Source organism: Oncorhynchus tshawytscha, linkage group LG07 (assembly GCF_018296145.1).
Source record: "Oncorhynchus tshawytscha isolate Ot180627B linkage group LG07, Otsh_v2.0, whole genome shotgun sequence".
Taxonomy (NCBI): Eukaryota; Metazoa; Chordata; class Actinopteri; order Salmoniformes; family Salmonidae; genus Oncorhynchus; species Oncorhynchus tshawytscha.
Genome location: NC_056435.1, coordinates 3,493,591 through 3,515,164, shown reverse-complemented (window position 1 = coordinate 3,515,164; position 21,574 = coordinate 3,493,591). Strand labels below are relative to the sequence as shown.

At 48.8% G+C, this 21,574-nt stretch overlaps 1 protein-coding gene across 20 annotated transcripts in view; it reads left to right on the top strand.

Annotated features, from left to right (window-relative positions):
• LOC121846757 (inositol polyphosphate-4-phosphatase type I A-like) overlaps nt 1–21,574 on the top strand; it is a 51,397-nt gene that overhangs the window by 16,659 nt on the left and 13,164 nt on the right. For 10 of the 20 annotated variants that reach the window (XM_042323896.1, XM_042323894.1, XM_042323901.1 and 7 more), the window contains exons 2-13: nt 4,274–4,490; nt 4,718–4,762; nt 4,841–4,959; nt 5,200–5,316; nt 5,566–5,645; nt 9,109–9,223; nt 9,348–9,438; nt 10,003–10,150; nt 10,341–10,471; nt 17,494–17,598; nt 17,682–17,790; nt 18,498–18,515. In XM_042323896.1, coding sequence (XP_042179830.1) covers nt 4,385–4,490; nt 4,718–4,762; nt 4,841–4,959; nt 5,200–5,316; nt 5,566–5,645; nt 9,109–9,223; nt 9,348–9,438; nt 10,003–10,150; nt 10,341–10,471; nt 17,494–17,598; nt 17,682–17,790; nt 18,498–18,515 — 1,184 coding nt within the window. In that variant the 5' untranslated portion in view covers nt 4,274–4,384. Of the gene's footprint in view, nt 1–4,060; nt 4,123–4,273; nt 4,491–4,717; nt 4,763–4,840; nt 4,960–5,199; nt 5,317–5,565; nt 5,646–6,830; nt 6,854–8,055; nt 8,174–8,200; nt 9,224–9,347; nt 9,439–10,002; nt 10,151–10,340; nt 10,472–17,493; nt 17,599–17,681; nt 17,791–18,497; nt 18,516–21,574 lie in introns of those variants that run through there. The other 10 variants (XM_042323897.1, XM_042323904.1, XM_042323902.1 and 7 more) reach the window with 5 other exon arrangements.

Here is a 21,574-nt window from a genome sequence, read left to right as displayed (position 1 = left end):
AGGGAGCAGTCTATGACTAGGGTGGCTGGAGTCTTTGACAATTTTTAGGGTCTTCCTCTTACACAGCCTGGTATAGAGGTCCTGGATGGCAGGAAGCTTGGCCCCAGTGATGTACTGGGCCGTATGTACTACTCTCTGTAGCACCTTACGGTCAGATGCCAAGCAGTTGCCATAAGCGGTGATGCAGCCAGTCAAGATGCTCTCAATGGTGCAGCTGTAGAACCTTTTGAGGATCTGAGGGCCCATGTCAAATCTTTTCAGCCTCCTGAGGGGGAAGAGGTGTTGTCGTGCCTTCTTGACTGCGTTAGTGTGTGAGGACCATGTTACTTCCTTAGTGATGTGGACACAGAGGAACTTGACTCTCAACCCGCTCCATTACAGCCCTGTCGATGTGGATGGGGGTGTGCTCGGCCCCCCATTTCCTGTAGTCCACGATCCTGGCACCATTGTCGTCGGTGATCAGGCCTACCACCGTCTGCTACCATTTGGCTCTTACAAATGTGGCCCATATTCCCAGGCAATTACAGAACAGTTGTAGATAGTAGCCAAAGAACCTGACCATGAATTCAATCTATGTTGATCCATTGTACAGAGAGCACATACAAGACATTTGGATTCATTCCCTGAATTGCACCCTATTGCCTATATAGTGCACTTTATTTGACCAGAGCCACATGTGCTCTGGCAGGGCAGAAGAGGATCTGTGATGATTGTGCTAACCAGACCTGTATCTGCTGAGCTTTTCACCACCAGCAGCATCAGCTAGCTATCGATGGGCTCTCCTCCAGCATTTCTGCCTGATTAGACTAGACGGGCCTCCGGCACCTTGTACTCCTGCCAGGAAAGCCCCCAGCCCAGCCTCTGTGGAATGATGCCCAACTGACGGCACTGATGATGTGTGGCTCTATGACAAGGTTTTCCCTATGAATGCATAGGCGGGACGCCCACCCCCCTTCCCTAGCTCTGTTGCTCACCCCTGCCTAAACATAGCCTCAAATATTTTGGTCTATGCAGTCTGGGTATTTAGTTCCCTTCCTTTCTTTTGATGTAACCTAGGAGAAACACTGGCCTGCAGGGGAAGTTTACCTACTTGATGTAACCTAGGAGAAACACTGGCCTGCAGGGGAAGTTTACCTACTTGATCAGAGCAGACATCATTAAGCTAGCAGGATGTCCTTGATGTAACCTAGGAGAAACACTGACCTGCAGGGGAAGTTTACCTATTTGATCAGAGCAGACATCATTAAGCTAGCAGGAAGTCCTCATCCTTCTATCCCTACTCATCATCATAACACACAGTAATGTGCCTTCCAGTCAAGCTGATGACTAACCCTTCTTGCATGTCTATGTCCTTACAGTCCAACTAAATAAGCAAACCTTTTTCTTTAGGAAACCTGGTTAGTGTGTTTCATTGAGCAAGGCCCAGAGTGATACTTTGAAGAGTGCACTGTTGTTACCATGGAGACAGTCGGGGGTAGATGGAGTGGTTCCATCAGAATCCCTAGAAAAACATCCTGCTGTTTGTATTATCTCGCCACAGCTGAATCTCTGGGATAGTCCACATGAACGCTTGAAAGGCTCTCTGCATAAAGGATGCCCTACATATCAGCCCAACACTTGTCATTTAACACAGAAGTGGACCTGTGGTATCACAGAGGAACAAAGCATTCAACGGAACCTTGATAGGGGGTTTTGTTTATACGGTACATCCAGGCAGTGTTGATCATCTTGACTAAGCTGGGTATTGTCAATAGACGTATGTGAAAGCAAGCAGCTCTGGCCGTTTCCTCCTTGCCTGACCTAGTCTCTCTGAGGTGTTCTAGCCCTGGTGCTGTGGGCTGTTGCTAGCTACTATACTCCAGCTGTTAGCAGTGACAGAAATAGAGTGTGGATCTCTATTGAAGCTTTTAAGTAGACCAGGGCTGGTCTATTACCCACAGCCTCCAGCCTCAGTGTAAATGGGCTAATTGTTCCTGTTTGAGGAGAGGCCTGGTTCCTGGGCTAACAGGCCAATGGGCTGAGGGCCTTCCCTGGATGAACTTTGTCCCCTGAGGGGGAGGTTTGGGGAGAGGATGAGGAGTGGGAGGGACATTGGATGGTTTTGTGATGAGTGAGAGCAGAAATGCGGTCTATATTTGGAATAGGCACCACTGATATGAAAGTGTCAGTTCAACATTGAGGAAAAACATCTGCCACCACTCATTGTTATTTTCTGGGAAGGGCACCTGTTGCTCCATTTATGCCCATTCAGACCCTTCAGTTGATGCCAGCTTATACAGTGCATTCGCTGCACAGCTATTCTCAGGTCTTTCCAGAGATGTTCGATCGGGTTCAAGTCCGGGCTCTAGTTGGGCCACTCAATGACATTCAGAGACTTGTCTCGAAGCCACTCCTGCGTTGTCTTAACTGTGCTTAGGGTCGTTGTCCTGTTGGAAGGTGAACCTTCGCCCCAGTCTGAGGTCCTGAACTCTCTGGAGCAGGTTTTCATCAAGGATATCTCAGTACTTTGCTCCATTCATCTTTCCCTCTATCCTGACTAGTCTCCCAGTCCCTGCCGCTGAAGAACATCCCCACAGCATGATGCAGCATCTCCATGCTTCACTGTAGGGATGGTGCCAGGTTTCCTCCAGACGTGATGCTTGGCTTTCAGGCCAAAGAGTTCAATCAATTTCATCAGAACAGAGAATCTTGTTTCTCATGGTCTGAGAGTCTTTAGGTACATTTTGGCAAACTCCAAGCAGGCTGTCATGTTCCTTTTTTACTGAGGATTGTCTTCCGTCTGGCCACTCTACCATAAAGGCCTGATTAGGAGGAGTGCTGCAGAGATGGTTGTCCTTCTGGAAGGTTCTCCCATCTCCAGAGGAACTGTGGAGCTCTGTAAGAGTGACAAATAGGGTTCTTTGTCACCTCCCTGAACAAGGCCCTTCTCCCCTGATTGCTCAGTTTGCCCCGGCAGCCTGCTCTAGGAAGAGTCTTGGCGGTTCCAAACTTCTTTCATTTAAGAATGATGGAGGCCTCTGGGTTCTTTGGGACCTTCAATGTTTTGGTACCCTTCCCCAGATCTGTGCCTCGACACAATCCTGTCTCTGAGCTCTATGGACAATTCCTTCAACCTCTTGGCTTGGTTTTTGCTCTGACATGCACAGTCAACTGTGGGACCTTATATAGACAGGTGTGTGTGTCTTTTCCAAATATATTTATTTTAGAAAATCAAAACCTATTCACTTTTTCATTATGCGGTGTTGTGTGTGTGTGTGTGTGTGTGTGTGTGTGTGTGTGTGTGTGTGTGTAGATTGAAGAGGGGACTAAAATATTGTATACATTTTAGAATAAGGCTGTTGCGTAACAATGTGGGAAAAGTCGAGGGGTCTGAATACTTTCTGAAGGCACTGTATGCTGCCATTATTTAAGATGATACGTTTTATAACTCTCAGTTCCTCTTTTCTATCAATTAACTGATGACTCGAGGGTTGAAATATGTGCGATTTGACACCTACTCTATTGTGGCTTCTCTCTGAATTAATGTGATAAAGTGCCCCTTGAAATTGTAAGCAACAGTTTTGAAATGACGGGAGACCATTGTGTAAACAGGACGAATAACATTGTCGTATTCAGAGCTTGTTCCTGTCTGCTGGCAGGCTAAAGGACAGTCTGGGCACAAAGTGTACAACATGAAGTAAACACAAACAAAGATGATGCATCCACTGTATCAAAACTCTGAAATCTATGAATTTAGGACTCCATGGACAAAAGCCTTGCTAGACAAACTTGAGTACACATATAGACCCACACTGAGGGACAGACGGAAGCGTGCGCGCGCACACACACACACACACACACACACACACACACACACACAAATAATCTAATTTGTCAGATGCGGTTGAGAGCAGATTGTGCAGCAGAGAGATGGATGCAGTGCCCTGGGGATGCTGCTGAAGCAGAGTAATGATGTCTAACTGCATGTTCACAGACACGTGCTGCTCTCTGTCGATGTCCCTCCATCCCCGTCTCTCTCTATATATATTTCCATCCATCCCTCTCTCTCTATGTGGACTAGCCTCTCCTCTGGGAGTCCAGCCACCTCCACAGCCTGCAGTGCTCCTGCACCAAAAGTGAAATGTGAGTGGGGAAGGTGAAGGGGGGGTACAGAGAGGGAAAAGAGAGAGAGAAACAATGGTCAGAGTGGAGATGTGACTGGACGTATAGTTGGTGTGGTCCCCTATGTTTATCATTGTCCCTCTTTCTCCCTATCTCTCCCTCCTTCTCTCAGCTCGTAGAGGAAGGCCCAGGCGGGGTCGTAGAGTGGCTCAGTACAAGGGTGTGTGTTCTCACCAAGGGTGTGTGCCTCTCCTCCCCCCTGGAGAAGGCCAGCAGGATCAGGATGTCGGAGGCTAGAGAGCGTAGCCCCCGCCACCAGAGACCCTGGTCAGTGTACCGGGCCAACACCTTTGACCTCTCCTCTGAGATGATCGGCCTGGCACTCGCAGGTGAGAATGGGAAAGGGTTGTGTGTTGGACACAGACTATATCAAGGAAACAAACAATATGAGAGACCATGTGATGAACAATTGGTAATGGAATGACTTCCTGCCTTGTACACATCCTGTTGATGTCAAGGTACACCGACATGTTTATCACTGTTGTCCTTTCATTGCTGCCAACTGAATTAGTGGAAAATTACTTGTATGAGTTAATGCTACTTTGCTGTTTTGTAGGGAACAGCCAGGATCCAGATGAGCCTGTTCTAGAGTTCAGTGTGGGTGAGTACAGTAAATTAACTTCTAAAGGAATTTGTCTTTCATTTCTTGTTCCAACGTGCTGTGTCCCTCCCTCCCCAGCCTGTAATGAGTTGGTGACCCCAGCTCTGGAGCGGAAACCCAACAGCTTTGTGGCAGTGAGCTGCACCACCCCTCCCCAGGCCTTCTGGACCAAACACACCCAGACTGAGATCATCGAGGTGAGACAGACCATCATCCTACTGCCGTCGTCCCTCTGCCCCCTACTGCCGTCGTCCCTCTGCCCCCTACTGCCGTCTTCCCTCTGCGTCCTGTAAAACAACACAATCTACTGCACCTATCTGGTGTATGTGACAATAAAACATGATTTTAGAATGTTGTTAACTAATATCTTTCTGTATGTGTACAGTTTAGATGAAGCAACAATGAGAGCTTCATTGATTGATTGCTTCCCCCTACAGGGCACCAATAACCCTATATTCCTGAGCAGCATAGCCTTCTTCCAGGACTCTCTGATCAACCAGCAGACGCAGGTCAAGCTGTCTGTGTACGACGTCAAGGACCGCTCTCAGGGCACGGTGAGTAGAATATTAGATAAGATGACATTAAAACACCAAGTAATATGTCCTGCTCCCATCAGATAATAAACTACTAGGTCAGTCCCATTCCTTTCATCACCTCCCTTCCCTCACCAGCCACCTTGGGAGTGTTGTTTTCTTAGATGTCTGTCTCTGTATCCTTTCTCTCTCGCTCACTCCCTCCCTCGTTCTCTCTCCCTCGCTTTCTCTCTTTTTATTCTCTCGCTTTCTCTCTTTCTCCTGACCTAGATGTATTTATTGGGCTCAGCTCTGTTTCCTGTGAAGGAGTTGCTGCAGGAGAAGAACCACAGGTTACACCTGACCCTGAGGTAGGAGAGACACGGGTTACACCTGACCCTGAGGTAGGAGAGACACAGGTTACACCTGACCCTGAGGTAGGAGAGACACGGGTTACACCTGACCCTGAGGTAGGAGAGACACGGGTTACACCTGACCCTGAGGTAGGAGAGACACGGGTTACACCTGACCCTGAGGTAGGAGAGACACGGGTTACACCTGACCCTGAGGTAGGGGAGACCCTGAGGTAGGAGAGACACGGTTACACCTGACCCTGAGGTAGGAGAGACACGGGTTACACCTGACCCTGAGGTAGGAGAGACACAGGTTACACCTGACCCTGAGGTAGGAGAGACACGGGTTACACCTGACCCTGAGGTAGGGGAGACACGGGTTACACCTGACCCTGAGGTAGGGGAGACACAGGGTTACACCTGACCCTGAGGTAGGAGAGACACCTGACAGGTTACACCTGACCCTGAGGTAGGGGAGAGACACAGGTTACACCTGACCCTGAGGTAGGAGAGACACGGGTTACACCTGACCCTGAGGTAGGGGAGACACGGGTTACACCTGACCCTGAGGTAGGAGAGACACGGGTTACACCTGACCCTGAGGTAGGAGAGACACGGGTTACACCTGACCCTGAGGTAGGAGAGACACGGGTTACACCTGACCCTGAGGTAGGAGAGACACGGGTTACACCTGACCCTGAGGTAGGAGAGACACGGGTTACACCTGACCCTGAGGTAGGAGAGACACGGGTTACACCTGACCCTGAGGTAGGAGAGACACGGGTTACCCTGACCCTGAGGTAGGAGAGACACGGGTTACACCTGACCCTGAGGTAGGAGAGACACGGGTTACACCTGACCCTGAGGTAGGAGAGACACGGGTTACACCTGACCCTGAGGTAGGAGGAGACACGGGTTACACCTGACCCTAGGAGGAGAGACGGGTTACACCTGACCCTGAGGTAGGAGAGACACGGGTTACACCTGACCCTGAGGTAGGAGAGACACGGGTTACACCTGACCCTGAGGTAGGAGAGACACGGGTTACACCTGACCCTGAGGTAGGAGAGACACGGGTTACACCTGACCCTGAGGTAGGAGAGACACGGGTTACACCTGACCCTGAGGTAGGAGAGACACGGGTTACACCTGACCCTGAGGTAGGAGAGACACGGGTTACACCTGACCCTGAGGTAGGAGAGACGCGGGTTACACCTGACCCTGAGGTAGGAGAGACGCGGGTTACACCTGACCCTGAGGTAGGAGAGACACGGGTTACACCTGACCCTGAGGTAGGAGAGACACGGGTTACACCTGACCCTGAGGTAGGAGAGACGCGGGTTACACCTGACCCTGAGGTAGGAGAGACGCGGGTTACACCTGACCCTGAGGTAGGAGAGACACGGGTTACACCTGACCCTGAGGTAGGAGAGACACGGGTTACACCTGACCCTGAGGTAGGAGAGACACGGGGTTACACCTGACCCTGAGGTAGGAGAGACACGGGTTACACCTGACCCTGAGGTAGGAGAGACACGGGTTACACCTGACCCTGAGGTAGGAGAGACAGGTAGGAGAGACGGGTTACACCTGACCCTGAGGTAGGAGAGACACGGGTTACACCTGACCCTGAGGTAGGAGAGACACGGGTTACACCTGACCCTGAGGTAGGAGAGACACGGGTTACACCTGACCCTGAGGTAGGAGAGACACGGGTTACACCTGACCCTGAGGTAGGAGAGACACGGGTTACACCTGACCCTGAGGTAGGAGAGACACGGGTTACACCTGACCCTGAGGTAGGGGAGACACGGGTTACACCTGACCCTGAGGTAGGGGAGACACGGGTTACACCTGACCCTGAGGTAGGGGAGACACGGGTTACACCTGACCCTGAGGTAGGGAGACACGGGTTACACCTGACCCTGAGGTAGGGAGACACGGGTTACACCTGACCCTGAGGTAGGGGAGACACGGGTTACACCTGACCCTGAGGTAGGGGAGACACACACCTGACCCTGAGGTAGGGGAGACACGGGTTACACCTGACCCTGAGGTAGGAGAGACGCGGGTTACACCTGACCCTGAGGTAGGAGAGACACGGGTTACACCTGACCCTGAGGTAGGGAGACGCGGGTTACACCTGACCCTGAGGTAGGGGAGACGCGGGTTACACCTGACCCTGAGGTAGGGGAGACGCTTACACCTGACCCTGAGGTAGGAGAGACGCGGGTTACACCTGACCCTGAGGTAGGAGAGACGCGGGTTACACCTGACCCTGAGGTAGGAGAGACGCGGGTTACACCTGACCCTGAGGTAGGAGAGACGCGGGTTACACCTGACCCTGAGGTAGGAGAGACGCGGGTTACACCTGACCCTGAGGTAGGAGAGACGCGGGTTACACCTGACCCTGAGGTAGGGGAGACGCGGGTTACACCTGACCCTGAGGTAGGGGAGACGCGGGTTACACCTGACCCTGAGGTAGGGAGACGCGGGTTACACCTGACCCTGAGGTAGGGGAGACGCGGGTTACACCTGACCCTGAGGTAGGGGAGACGCGGGTTACACCTGAGGTAGGGGAGACGCGGGTTACACCTGAGGTAGGGGAGACGCGGGTTACACCTGAGGTAGGGGAGACGCGGGTTACACCTGAGGTAGGGGAGACGCGGGTTACACCTGACCCTGGGGTATGAGAGACAGACAGGTGGAATTGATTCAGACAGGATTCGTATGTCATTATAATTATATTCATATCGCTCCCGAGTGGCGCCGTGGTCTAAGGCACTGCATCTCAGTGCTAGGGGTGTAACTACAGACACCCTGGTTCGAATCCAGGCTCTATCACAATAGGCCATGATTGGGAGTCCCATAGGGTGGCGCACAATTGGCCCAGCGTCGCCGGGGTAGGCCGTCATTGTAAAATAAGAATTAGTTCTTAACTGACTTGCCTGGTTAAATAAAATAAAATAGCCCATGCCTTTGGTAAGGTGGCAGGTAGCCTAGCGGTTGGAGCGCTGTGCCAGTAACCTGAGCCTGCAAGGTAAAACAAAATCTGTGTGCCCTTGAGCAAGGCACTTAACCCTAATTGTTCCAGGGTTGCTGTTATCAGGTGTGTCCTGCTTGCTGCCAAAGCTCACTAATCCTGTTTCATTCTTTAGTTATCAATGGCTGACCCTGGCTGTGACCCCACTCTGTGAGGGGGTCTCAGAAGGAGTTGGGATATTCACACATGTATAATATATTCTTGTACATTTGTGAAATAGGACAAATGTAAGCATCCAAATGATTATTGTCTTATAACAGACGAGGATGCTTAAATGTATGGCTCCATAGTAATGTAAATATGAAGCCTCTACATTTTTCAGCTAGATTGTTTTGGGTCTGTCATAGTTTTTTGCTGTTTGATCGTTGCTGACTGTAGACTGTGTGTTCCTGGGGGATGCCGTTGACAGCCCTATTGGTGTGTGTTAATGATGAACAGATCTGCAGAGAACAAGCACGTGGGGAACATCACCATCATTGCCTGGCAGATAGAGGAGAAGAGAGATCAGAGGACTCTGCCTGTTGCCAGGTTACCAGACACCATCAACGGCAGGGTGAGCTTCCGAGACTCTCGCCGGATCCCTACCGCTGACACCAAATATCAGACACCTGTGAGACCGGGGCCAGGGTCGTGTGTGCATCCTGCATGTGTGACTCTTCTATCCCTGTGTGCCACAGACCGTGCTTCCGGTGGACGAGAGCCTGACAGAATCCATGGGTGTCAGAGCCAAATATGCATCTTTATGCAAAGACATCCTGCTGACATCAGGTAGGAGGGACAGCTGGGTCTGTCCCATTATCTCAGCCCACTGGCACCACCTCTACCAAAGCCCACTAGAAGAGCCCGTCTCCCCACTGAGACGCTTTGTAAGCAGGCGCCAATAATTCATAAGTGTCACCTGAGACGAATGCAGTTCGGTAACATTTCACCTAATGTGATTCTGTTCTAAAAAAATGATTTCTGCGGCTCTAAATGATTTGATTGGACATCCATCCGATCCGTCCCTCATGGCTGGATGTTAGCAGGTTTCACTGAGTAATGTCATTACCCGTACGCTCAGTGAGAGATTGTTGCTTTTCTTAGTCACCACTCTCAGATGTGTGTGTGTGTCTGGACAGACATCTGTATACAGTGGAATGGCTTATTGTCCTCTGGGAAGGAAATACTTTTTCACATGCTCCTCTTATACTTTAAATCCCCCCCCCGAGACAAAATGTGACCTTGAAATATACAGCTCCTTTATCATTTATTGCTCGACTGTGGAGCAAAATAAATGATTCAGAGATTGTGTTAGATGATGTTGAGCATTTTCCGTGTGTGTGTGTCTCTCAGTGTTTGGAGGCACCATGTCCAGAATGTATCGTTTCCCCACCACAGACGGTCACCACCTGCGGGTGCTAGAACAGATGGCTGAAAGTGTGTTGTCTCTCAACATCCCCAGACAGTATGTCAAACTACTGCTGGAGGAGGACGCTGTCAGGTACACTACTACACATATTCACACACACACACAGAGATATATATATATATATATATATATATATATATATATATATATATATATCACACACCGACATGCACATTTGTGACCGTGTCCAGAGATTTGTTAATTGACTGTGCATTAATAAAATATCATTTAATGCCTAAGTTGCCGAAGTGTGTGTGTTCAGGGTTTGTGAGCTGGAGGAGCTGGGGGAGTTGTCACCATGCTGGGAGAACCTACGACGACAGATAGTCACTCAGTACCAGAACATCATCCTCGCGTACCAGGAGACTCTCTCTGACCTCACCAACTACAAGGGTTAGTACTGTACACACGTACGATTATCAGGAGACTCTCTCTGACCTCTGTCGTGGAAATTTCCTGTATTACCAAATGATGAGAGAGCAAATCACACACCAGTCAGAGTTATGCTTAATCTTCACCTTTAATAATAAGCTTTTGCAATAGCATTTTGACTTTCAACATTTCAGTATCTCTAATAAAAAGTTGAGACCGGGCAACATAATGGCAACAGATCTTTTATAGCAAAGATCCACCCCCCTAGTCGACATGACAAACCACAGATAATAGGAACTTCACAAAGCAAGATTTTTCCTTGAGAGGAGTATCCCATAGCCAGACAGTATTAGCTATAAATTATCGTTCAGTTTGGTCTCCTAAACGAAGCTTTTATCTCGTTCTTGGTACAACATAGTACCAAAACATTACCTCATCCAATGGCATATATCAATTGTCAATTCTAGATATCCCCATCTCAAATACACCCAAACCTGGACAAACTCACTGAAGATAGTGAGCCTCTTAGGTCATACACTAGGGAAAGATAAGGGCAACCTCAGAGGGGACATACAATGGTTCCAGACACTGCCATCCTCCTCTCCCATCCACAAGCTCCCTAATTTTCTCAATGAGAGAAGTAGGGAGTGACTAGCACACAAACATTGTGGAGCCAAGAGATAATTGGTTCCCCCTCAATCATCCCTTCACATGGTTTAAAAGATATGTTTACATATGAAGACAAGCCTGACCTCTTCCCTCTGGGGCCCAAGTAACTGAGCCCTGGCAGAGAAAGGATAACTGCAAACTGCCAACACTATAGTCCAAAAAGATACATTCTAAATGACAAGTATCTCACAAGCATATTATGAAAATAAAACATCTTATCTATGTTACCCAACTAATTCTGATTCACCCCCACATTCCCCTCTCAAGGGACTCAGTCCCTTCTGAAGAATCAGAATAGTAACATGGCACCTTACTAACAGTAGTTGCAGGGTATATAATAAAATTAAAAATACATCATCAAAATGTAAAGATAATAAAGAATCAAATCCCTTCAATGTATATGTAAGTATTCACCCTTCAGAGACTGAGTTTACAACTTTTGTACCACAATAGACTTGCACCTGTTTAATCATACAGAATAATACATTTGTTGAGTAAAAATAACAAAACATATAAATGCTCCCTAAATTACAGGAGAACCCATGTCTAAACACAGGCCTCATCACAACCTATAGGACAGTCATCCCTCTAAGTCCTCATGCTTAGAATTGGGTTCCCCACTATCAGAGATGTAGTCAGGAATAGGGAATAGGTCAGGGAAATCATTCATATACTGTGAACCCTCTCTATCTACACTGTCCAGTGTGAATATTTCACTGTGTTCTCCTGATTGTCGTCAATCAATCTCAGATTCTTCATCTACACCTACTTCATGTGCAAGCAAGGGCATAGTAAGAAGAACATCAACCACTTTATTAAACCATTTCTTCACACAAATGATCATTAGCAACAGAGCAATCAGTAATATTAGACCATAGATTAACCAGTGGAAAATGGTCGCAGCCCAAGCACCAAACACTGACTGAACCCATCCTAACGGATTCCAGTTGATGTCAGGCTGGTGTTCCCTTTTGAGAACACCACTAAGCTCTTTCAAATGTTCGACTACAATAGTCAAATTGTCATCTCCCTGGGGTATGAATGTACAACAGTGATCTCCTATAATTTGACACACCCCTCCTTCACTTGCTAGCAACATGTCAAGTGCAACCCTAGCATGTAACTCTGGTCTTATCATAGAAAACCCTGCAGTGGTCAAATTTACCAGGGATTCCAAATGATATCATAGCCTATCCAACTCATGTGCATTCTCCGATGCCCCATACCAGGGGATTAAACCACACCAGAACTTTTCAAATTTCGAGGATCGTCGAGAGTCACTGGGGACATTATTGGATTGCGAGATGTCCCTCTTAATTAGTCTTAACCTGCTTGGAATAGAGGAATTAGTTTTATGCATTACCACAAGGGAGATGTTTAGTTTACCAAAAATACAGCACCCTGTCCAATTTGTAGGTAGGTAGAGAGAAGCTTTATCACCACAAATCCAATAATGATCAGTAAATGTTGCAGAGCCAAATTGATGAGGAAAACGATCGTCAGTTTCCGCATCAATAATGGTGTGTCCCACTCTCAGTCTAATGGGGTATCCAGAGCTGCATGTTCCCTTCTTCCAGCTACATCCTATTGGGAAAACACTATAATTGACACATGTTGACATTCCCAGATAGGATTCATTAAATTGTGGTATGAAAATTTTGCTTGGGTTGTGACAATGACAGGTCCTAAATGGGGTTCGCCGGGGTTGGACTTGAATAAGTTCTGGTACACGGGATCTAGGTTCTAAGATGATTCTACTGCACCAATGTGAACAATCAAATCCCCCACGTAAATCTTTTGTTGATGACAAATTATCATTAATGCATTTATCCCTGAGTGTTCTACCTAGTGAGGGTTGACCCCTGTGTTCTCATTGTGCACTAGAAGTGCTCTTGTCCAGAGTGTCATAAATGCTGACCTCTACTGAATACTGTAAGAATGGGGAGATCGCTGAATGTGGAAACAAGCAACATACATAACAGGAGATATTTCCTAACATCAGTTCAGTCTTTACTGTACAGTTAAGCAGTGACCACCAAGTGTTTCCCTCGTGATTCCTACTGTGATGCTCATCCAGTGGAGGCATCAACCTTCTTCTTTCGATATGGGGGCGGCTATTGTTTGCTGGACTCCTGTCCTGAGCCTGCCGGTCATCAGTCGAGTCCGTACCATGTGGTCTTTCCAGGACCGGTTGTCCTTGAGTCACTGTCCATATGGCAACTGTAATGAGAAGGCTCAAGACCAGAGCAAGAAACTTTATGCGTAGAGTCTGGGCCTGATCCTCCCATGGCCATCTAGTCGGTGACTTCCGGCGTCTCTGGTCCTCCATCCTCAGGGTCTGGTGGGCAGTATGGCACCTTCCTGCAGTGGTTGGCGTGGATCCAAGTAGACCTTTCAGCTACGCGAACAGCAGTGGGGGTAATCCGCATCACCTGGTATGGTCCAGTCCACCTCTGCTGGTTCCAATGCTTTTGTCTCAGGTCTTTCACCACCACCCAGTCACCTGGTTGCAGTTTGTGCAGGATCCCCACCAGTGGCTTGGGTAGAGCCGCTTTCACCCTGGGGAAAATAGCCTTCAGAACATTGTTTAGAGAAGTACAATAACTTACCATGTCATCGTCACAGCCCATCAGTGTCAGCTTGTTCTGTGGGAAGGGAGAATTAATCATCCTCATTGGTCTACCTGTCAGAACCTCATGAGGAGCCAATCCAGTGATTCTGTGGGGCCGCCCTCGCATGTACATCAGAGCCAGGGGATCACAGTGACCCAAGAAAGCCCTGTCTCTACCATAAGCTTCACCATCTTAGATTTTAGGGTTTGATTAGCGCGTTCAATTAAACCACCGGATTGCGGCCTACAGCTACAATGGGTCCTGAGGTCTATCTGCAGACTCTCAGACAAGTTCTGTATCACCAGGTTTACAAAGGCCATTGTCGCTGGTTAATTTAGATGGTAACCCCGACCTTGGGATGATCTCCCTAAGGAGATTCTTGGCTACTGCCATAGCAGTGGAATGTCGACATGGGAATGCCTCTACCCACTTGGAGAAGGCATCCACTATCACCAGACAATATTTGTAACCTTGACAAGGAGAGAGTTCAATAACATCCATTATTATGTGTTCAAATGGTCCTTCAGGGGTCGGATGAGCCGACAGTGGCATGGGAATCCCTCTTCCCATGTTGTTAGTCATACAAATCACACATTTTGCACAAAATTGTTCAGCAAACACAGAAAACCCAGGTGCAAACCAAAATGTATTTACAAAATCAACAACTCCCCCGTTGGACACATGATCCCTTCCATGTGACAACTTAGCTAAGTAGGGGAAACATGAACGTGGTAAGACTGGTAGCCCAGCAGGGCCCAGCCAGAGTTTCTGCACCTGGTCATATGAACATAGTCATTTCCACTTCCTCAACTCAACAGGACCTACAGAATTGCAAGTCAGAGATATCAGTGGGAGAGAAGAGGTTATGATCAGGAAGTAAAACCATCTGTAACACAGGGGCCTCAAAGGAGACAGCTGCTGCCAAGTCAGCCATACCATTACCTTTGGAGACCGGGTCGGAAGAGTTAGCATGAGCAAGGCACTTACAAACAGCAATTTCAGAAGGGAGCAAAATAGCTTTTAGCAAGTGATCAACAAGTTTTGAATGAGAGATCGTCTTACCAGAGGAGGTCAGGAAGCTGCGCTGTTTCCACAGAGTACCAAAATCATGTACCACACCAAAGGCATCTCTGCTATCTGTATAGATCGTAGCAGACTGGCCTTTAGTTAATATGCAAGCTCTAGTGAGTGCAAAGAGTTCTGCTGCTTGAGCAGAAAGGTGGGAGGGCAATTTAGCACTTTCCAGTGTGGTTGAGACAGTAGTAACCGCATACGCAACCAATGGTTCTCCTTTCTCAGAACGCTGAGCAGAGCCATCTACAAACCGTTCCAAATCAGTTAAATCCGACCTTGGTTTAGAGACGAGCTCCACCAGGGCAGCACAGTTGTGCGGCTCTCCATCGTCCTCGGTGGGCAACAAAGTAGCAGGATTTAACACAGTGCACCTCTTCAGGGTCACATGACACATTGTCAGAAGAACATTCTGATAATGGAGCAGTCTAGCTGATGTTAGATGGGCCGTCTTTGCCTGTGAAATAAGAGCATGTACAGCATGAGGAACGTGTACAGTGAGTTCACACATGGCAACAATGTCTGCACAAGCCAACACAGCTTCAGTAGCAGCAGCCACAGCTCTCAAACAACAAACCAGACCTCTGGCCACACTGTCCAGCTGTTTGGAATAATACCCAACTGGGCACTGCTTTCCTCCATGTTCCTGTGTTAAAACAGATGACATAAAACCATTTCTCTCACAAACAAAGAGGTTAAAAGGTTTAGAATGGTCAGGGAGCCCCAAACAGGGAGAAGTAGTCATGAGTTGTTTGTCTGGTCAGAGCAGTCAGTCCCTCTGGTGTCCACTTAATTTTGTCACTCATAGCCATTTTGTGGCCATAAATAAGGTCAGCAAGCGGCTGCACCACCTCAGCATAGTCAGGTAACCACGCCCTACAATACCCTGCCATACCAGTCAATGACATCGTGTCGTTTAGTAACTGGCTATGGGACAGAGAGAATAGTCTGTATCCTCTCTTTACCCAGTTGCCTGCCATTGGGAGAGATCTCATAACCCAAATACCTCAGTCTGTGAAACCAAATGTCCACACAGAACATCAGAACATAATTAAAAGGTTACCCACACAGAGTCAACCTACCGCGCCCACACAGAACGCTCCTACAAAACAAAACACTCACACAGAGTAACCCAGGGCATACCTGGCTAGCACATTTAAAATAATTGGAATTCACCACCTCTGAGGGTTACTTAGGCAGTCACACAGACACCTTCAGAATGAGGTCCTTCTTCCAATAGGTCTTCACCAAGTACCGTGTTTCACACAGAACACAGCCACCCTGGCCCCTCACCCCCACAGATCGCACCAATCCCCACTGTGATCAGTTCAGTGTCAGGACGGCTCTAGGTCGCCTGCAACCGGACAGTGTCAGAGTATCTTTGAGTCCACAAACTCTCAGATTACTCTCCTCTGACTCGGCTCCAAGGTGCCCCCCTCACACAGGAACACACTCAGAGCCCACGTAACAGAGGCTTTTGTTAAAAAACTCAACTTCAAGTGTGGTTTGCTCACCTCACGTCACTTTTTTTACTAAGTTTGGGATGTGGCATCCACTCGGCTCGCTGCCTCTCAGATCTTAGGTTAGTCCATCTGCTCCGTTCCCGAAGTGTGGTCTCCCTGAGATCCCAAGTTTGAGGGATCCCTTGTGCACGATTACCTAGGTCGTCAGGAGCGGTCACCGAGTGAAGATTCACATCCCATCCTCGTCGCCAAATGTCGTGGAAATTTCCTGTATTACCAAATGATGAGAGCAAATCACACACCAGTCAGAGTTATGCTTAATCTTCACCTTTTAATAATAATTACGCTTTTGCAATAGCATTTTGACTTTCAACATTTCAGTATCGCTAATGAAAAGTTGATTGGTCAACATAATGGCAACTGATATTTTATAGCAAAGATCCATCCACACAGATAATAGGAACTTACAAAGAACGATTTTTACTTGAGAGGAGTATCCCATAGCCAGACAGCATTAGCTATAAATTATCGCTCAGTTTGGTCTCCTAAACAAAGTTCTTATCTCGTTCTTGGTATAACATAGTACTAAAACATTACCTCATCCAATGGCATATATCAATTGTCAATTCTATATACTCCCATCTCAAATACACCCAAACCTGGACAAACTCACTGAGCCTCTTAGGTCATATACTAGGGAAAGATAAGGGCAACCTCAGAGGGGACATACAATGGTTCCAGACACTGCCATCCTCCTCTCTCCAATGAGAGAAGTAGGGAGTGACTAGCACACAAACATTGTGGAGCCAAGAGATAATTGGTTCCCCCTCAATCATCCCTTCACATGGTTTAAAATATATTTTCACATATGAAGACAAGCCTGACCTCTTCCCTCTGGGGCCCAAGTAACTGAGCCCTAGCAGAGAAAGGATAACTGCAAACTGCCAACACTATAGTCCAAAAAGATACATTCTAAATGACAAGTATCTCACAAGCATATTATGAAAATAAAACATCTTATCTATGTTACCCAACTAATTCTGATTCATCCCCCACACCTCACCAACTACAAGAGTTAGTACTGTACACGCACACACACACAACTACAAGTAACACACTAACTTATTTCAGCCTCAGATAACTATGTCTAAGGTGGTTTATTGTGGTTTAACATGAGAATCCTACTCTGTCTATTCCACCCCTCGCTTTTCTCTGGTCTTTCCTCCAGGTCCGTCGTTCAAGGCCAGTAACCTGAAGGCAGAGAGGAAGCTGGAGTTCATACCCACCAACCTTCATGTCCAGAGGATGAGGGTGCAGGATGAGTCTGGCTTTGGTGAGCTGAGCCCCATTACCTGTTTCCCCCCCTGGATGTTCATGCAGCTCTCCACTTTGGCCTTAATAGTTATGTCCCCCCAGACCACACGTATGACGTGGTGACTATCGGGGCTCCCGCCGCCCACTACCAGGGCTTCAAGAACAGCGGCCTGCGCAAGCAAATCACCAAGTTCGAGGAGGCCAAGAAACAGTGAGTACAGAACCTCACAAAGAGGTGGAACTGCGGTAGAACCTTGGTTGTATTAGATGTATCCTTCTTGCTGCCAAAGCTCACTAATCTTATCACATTTTTTCAGCTAACAACCCTACTGACTGACTGATTATCTGGCTGTGTGACTGACTGGCTGTGTGTGGGCCTGGCTTTTAAGTCTCTTGTTTTTAACGGACACATTTCTAATCAAGTGAATCCTAAGTCTGTTTTTGGTAGGGAAACACCCTTGTATCTCTCCCCATCCCCTTTTAAAATGGTATTGGAACGTTGAACTACATCGAAACATGTTTACGGTGTTTTAACAGGTTATAACCATTAGGCAGAATGAACACCTGCATTAAACACAAACCACTGCTTTTGTCTAAACATTAACATCATTATACAGTTGAGAATCACATCCTGAGAATGATATTATGTATGTGGTTAATGAAGGATACCCCACAACATACTGTCAAATGCAATGCTTCATTTATCAAATCCATGTACGTCTGTTTTCCCTTGTTCCTGTGCTACTGCATGATCCGTATTTTGATGGCCGACTTCCTGTCTGTTTTCTCATTATACACTACATGCTATGCTGCTTTTAGCCTTGGCATTTTCCCTTAATTATATTATATATTTCAAAGATGATTTTCATTTTTCTGGCTTTTTAATTTTTTCCAATTGCATCTTTATTTTCTAATCAGCGTTTATGAAGAAGACTGGTGAGTTCCTATGTACTCTGATTCTGTTCTTTAGTCATTTTATTCTCCCCACTGTTTGTTTGGTTCTTTCTGCACGGAAATAATTGTTTGTTCGCCGTCACTGAGTTTGTTGTTTTAGCTGTAAGGCTGAGTCACTCAGTCACCTACCTGTGTTTCACCACTGTAAGTGTGAATCCACCGCCTGTGAGTACCATCGTAAGCTACTGTATATGGACAGAGGGTGATCTACAGTAGAGCGCTTGCTATGGGGTTTGAGGCATAGAACTACAGAGACCGACAGATCCATAACAATAGCATTGTACATTCTACATCTTCAACAGTCTGCCTCACTCTGAACATCTGTGGTTCTATGTCTAGATAGTGTTGTCTGTGTTCCAGGTGAGGAACAGGCTTGTGCATGCAGATGTGGATGCTCACCTCAGTCCCAGACCTGCAGAGTAGAATATTCTAGCAGAGTTGAATTATTCAGATATGTATTGTATGCAGCCAGGTGTGTAATCTATCAAGCAGTGTGAGAGAATGTACTTCTGCAACATTCTCAACATTCTCCTTCAGTTCCCAGAATGCAGTGCACATTCAGTCTCACATTCCTGTGTGCTCTTACCATCTTTGTCTACACATCTGCGTCTGCGTCTACTGTCTGTGTCTACTGTCTGCGTCTTTTGTGTCTGTCTCTGTATGTGTTTACTGTCTGCGGCTGTCTGTGACTACTATCTGTCTGTGTCTACGTGTCTGACTACTGTCTCTGCGTCTACCTCTACTGTCTGACTACTATCTGTCTGCGTCTACGTGTCTGACTACTGTCTCTGCGTCTGTCTGTACTGTCTCTGCGTCTGTCTCTACTGTCTGACTACTGTCTCTGCGTCTACGTGTCTGTGACTACTGTCTCTGCGTCTACGTGTCTGTGACTACTGTCTCTGCGTCTACGTGTCTGTGACTACTGTCTCTGCGTCTACGCCTGTGCTGTCTCTGCGTCTACGTGTCTGCGTCTGCGTGCCTGTCTCTGCGTGTACGTGTCTGCGTGCCTGTCTCTGCGTCTGCGTGACTGTCTCTGCGTCTGCGTGACTGTCTCTGCGTCTGCGTGACTGTCTCTGCGTCTGCGTGACTGTCTCTGCGTCTGCGTGACTGTCTCTGCGTCTGCGTGACTGTCTCTGCGTCTGCGTGACTGTCTCTGCGTCTGCGTGACTGTCTCTGCGTCTGCGTGACTGTGACTGTCTCTGCGTCTGCGTGCCTGTGACTTTCTCTGCGTCTGCGTGACTGCCTCTGCCTCTGCGTGCCTGCCTCTGTTGCCTGACTCTGCGTCTGCGTGCCTGACCTGACTCTGCGTCTGCGTGCCTGACTCTGCGCCTGCGTGCCTGTTCCTGACTCTGCCTGCGTGCCTGTTCCTGACTCTGCGTGCCTGTTCCTGACTCTGCGCCTGCGTGCCTGTTCCTGACTCTGCGCCTGCGTGCCTGTCTCTGCGCCTGCGTGCCTGTCTCTGCGTCTGCGTGCCTGTCTCTGCGTCTGCGTGCCTGTCTCTGCGTGACTGCGTGACTGCGTCTGCGTGACTGTCTCTGCGTCTGCGTGCCTGTCTCTGTGTCTGCGTGACTGTCGCCTCTGCGTGACTGTCTCTGCGTCTGCGTGACTGTCTCTGCCTCTGCGTGACTGTCTCTGCCTCTGCGTGACTGTCTCTGCCTCTGCGTGACTGTCTCTGCCTCTGCGTGACTGTCTCTGCCTCTGCGTGACTGTCTCTGCCTCTGCGTGACTGTCTCTCCGTGCCTGTGACTGTCTCTGCCTCTGCCTGTGACGGTCTCTGCCTCTGCGTGACTGTCTCTGCCTCTGCGTGACTGTCTCTGCCTCTGCGTGCCTGCTTCTGCGTGACTGTCTCTGTGTCTGTGTGCCTGTGACTGTCTCTTCGTCTGTGTGCCTGTGACTTTCTCTGCGTCTGCGTGACTGTCTCTGCGTCTGCGTGCCTGCCTCTGCGTGCCTGACTGCCTCTGCGTGCCTGTGACTGTCTCTGCCTCTGCGTGCCTGTGACTGTCTCTGCGTCTGCGTGCCTGTGACTGTCTCTGCGTCTGCGTGCCTGTCTCTGCGCCTGCGTGCCTGTCTCTGTGACTGTCTCTGTGCCTGCGTGCCTGTCTGCGTGCCTGTCTCTGCGTGCCTGTCTCTGCGTGCCTGTCTCTGCGTGCCTGTCTCTGCGTGCCTGTCTCTGCGTGCCTGTCTCTGTGTGCCTGTCTCTGCGTGCCTGTGACTGTCTCTGCCTCTGCGTGCCTGTGACTGCCTCTGCGTCTGCGTGCCTGTCTCTGCGTCTGCGTGACTGTCTTTGCGTCTGCGTGACTGTCTGTGTGCCTGTGACTCTCTGCCTCTGCGTGCCTGTGACTGCGTCTGCGTGCCTGTCTCTGCGTCTGCGTGCCTGTCTCTGCGTCTGCGTGCCTGTCTCTGCGTCTGCGTGCCTGTGACTACTTTCTCTGCGTCTGCGTGCCTGTGACTACTCTCTGCGTCTGCGTGCCTGTGACTGTCTCTGCGTGCTGCTGTGCCTGTCTCTGCGTGCCTGCCTGCCTGCCTGACTCTGCTCTGCGTGTGCGTGCCTGCCTCTGCGTGCCTGCTGTCTCTGCGTGCCTGACTGTGCCTCTGCGTGTCTGTGACTGTCTCTGCGTGCCTGTGACTGTCTCTGCATCTGCGTGCCTGTGTCTGCGTGCCTGTGACTACTTTCTCTGCATCTGCGTGCCTGCCTCTGCGTGCCTGCCTCTGCGTGCCTGCCTCTGCGTGTCTGTGACTGCTCTGCCTCTGCGTGTCTGTGACTGTCTCTGCCTCTGCGTGACTGTCTCTGCGTGACTGTCTGCCTCTGCGTGACTGTCTCTGCGTGACTGTCTCTGCGTCTGCGTGACTGTCTCTGCGTCTGCGTGACTGTCTCTGCGTCTGCGTGACTGTCTCTGCGTCTGCGTGACTGTCTCTGCATCTGCGTGCCTGTGACTGTCTCTGCGTCTGCGTGCCTGTGACTCTCTGCTTCTGCATGCCTGACTCTGCCTCTGCGTGTCCTGTCTCTGCGTCTGCGTGCCTGTCTGTCTCTGCGTCTGCGT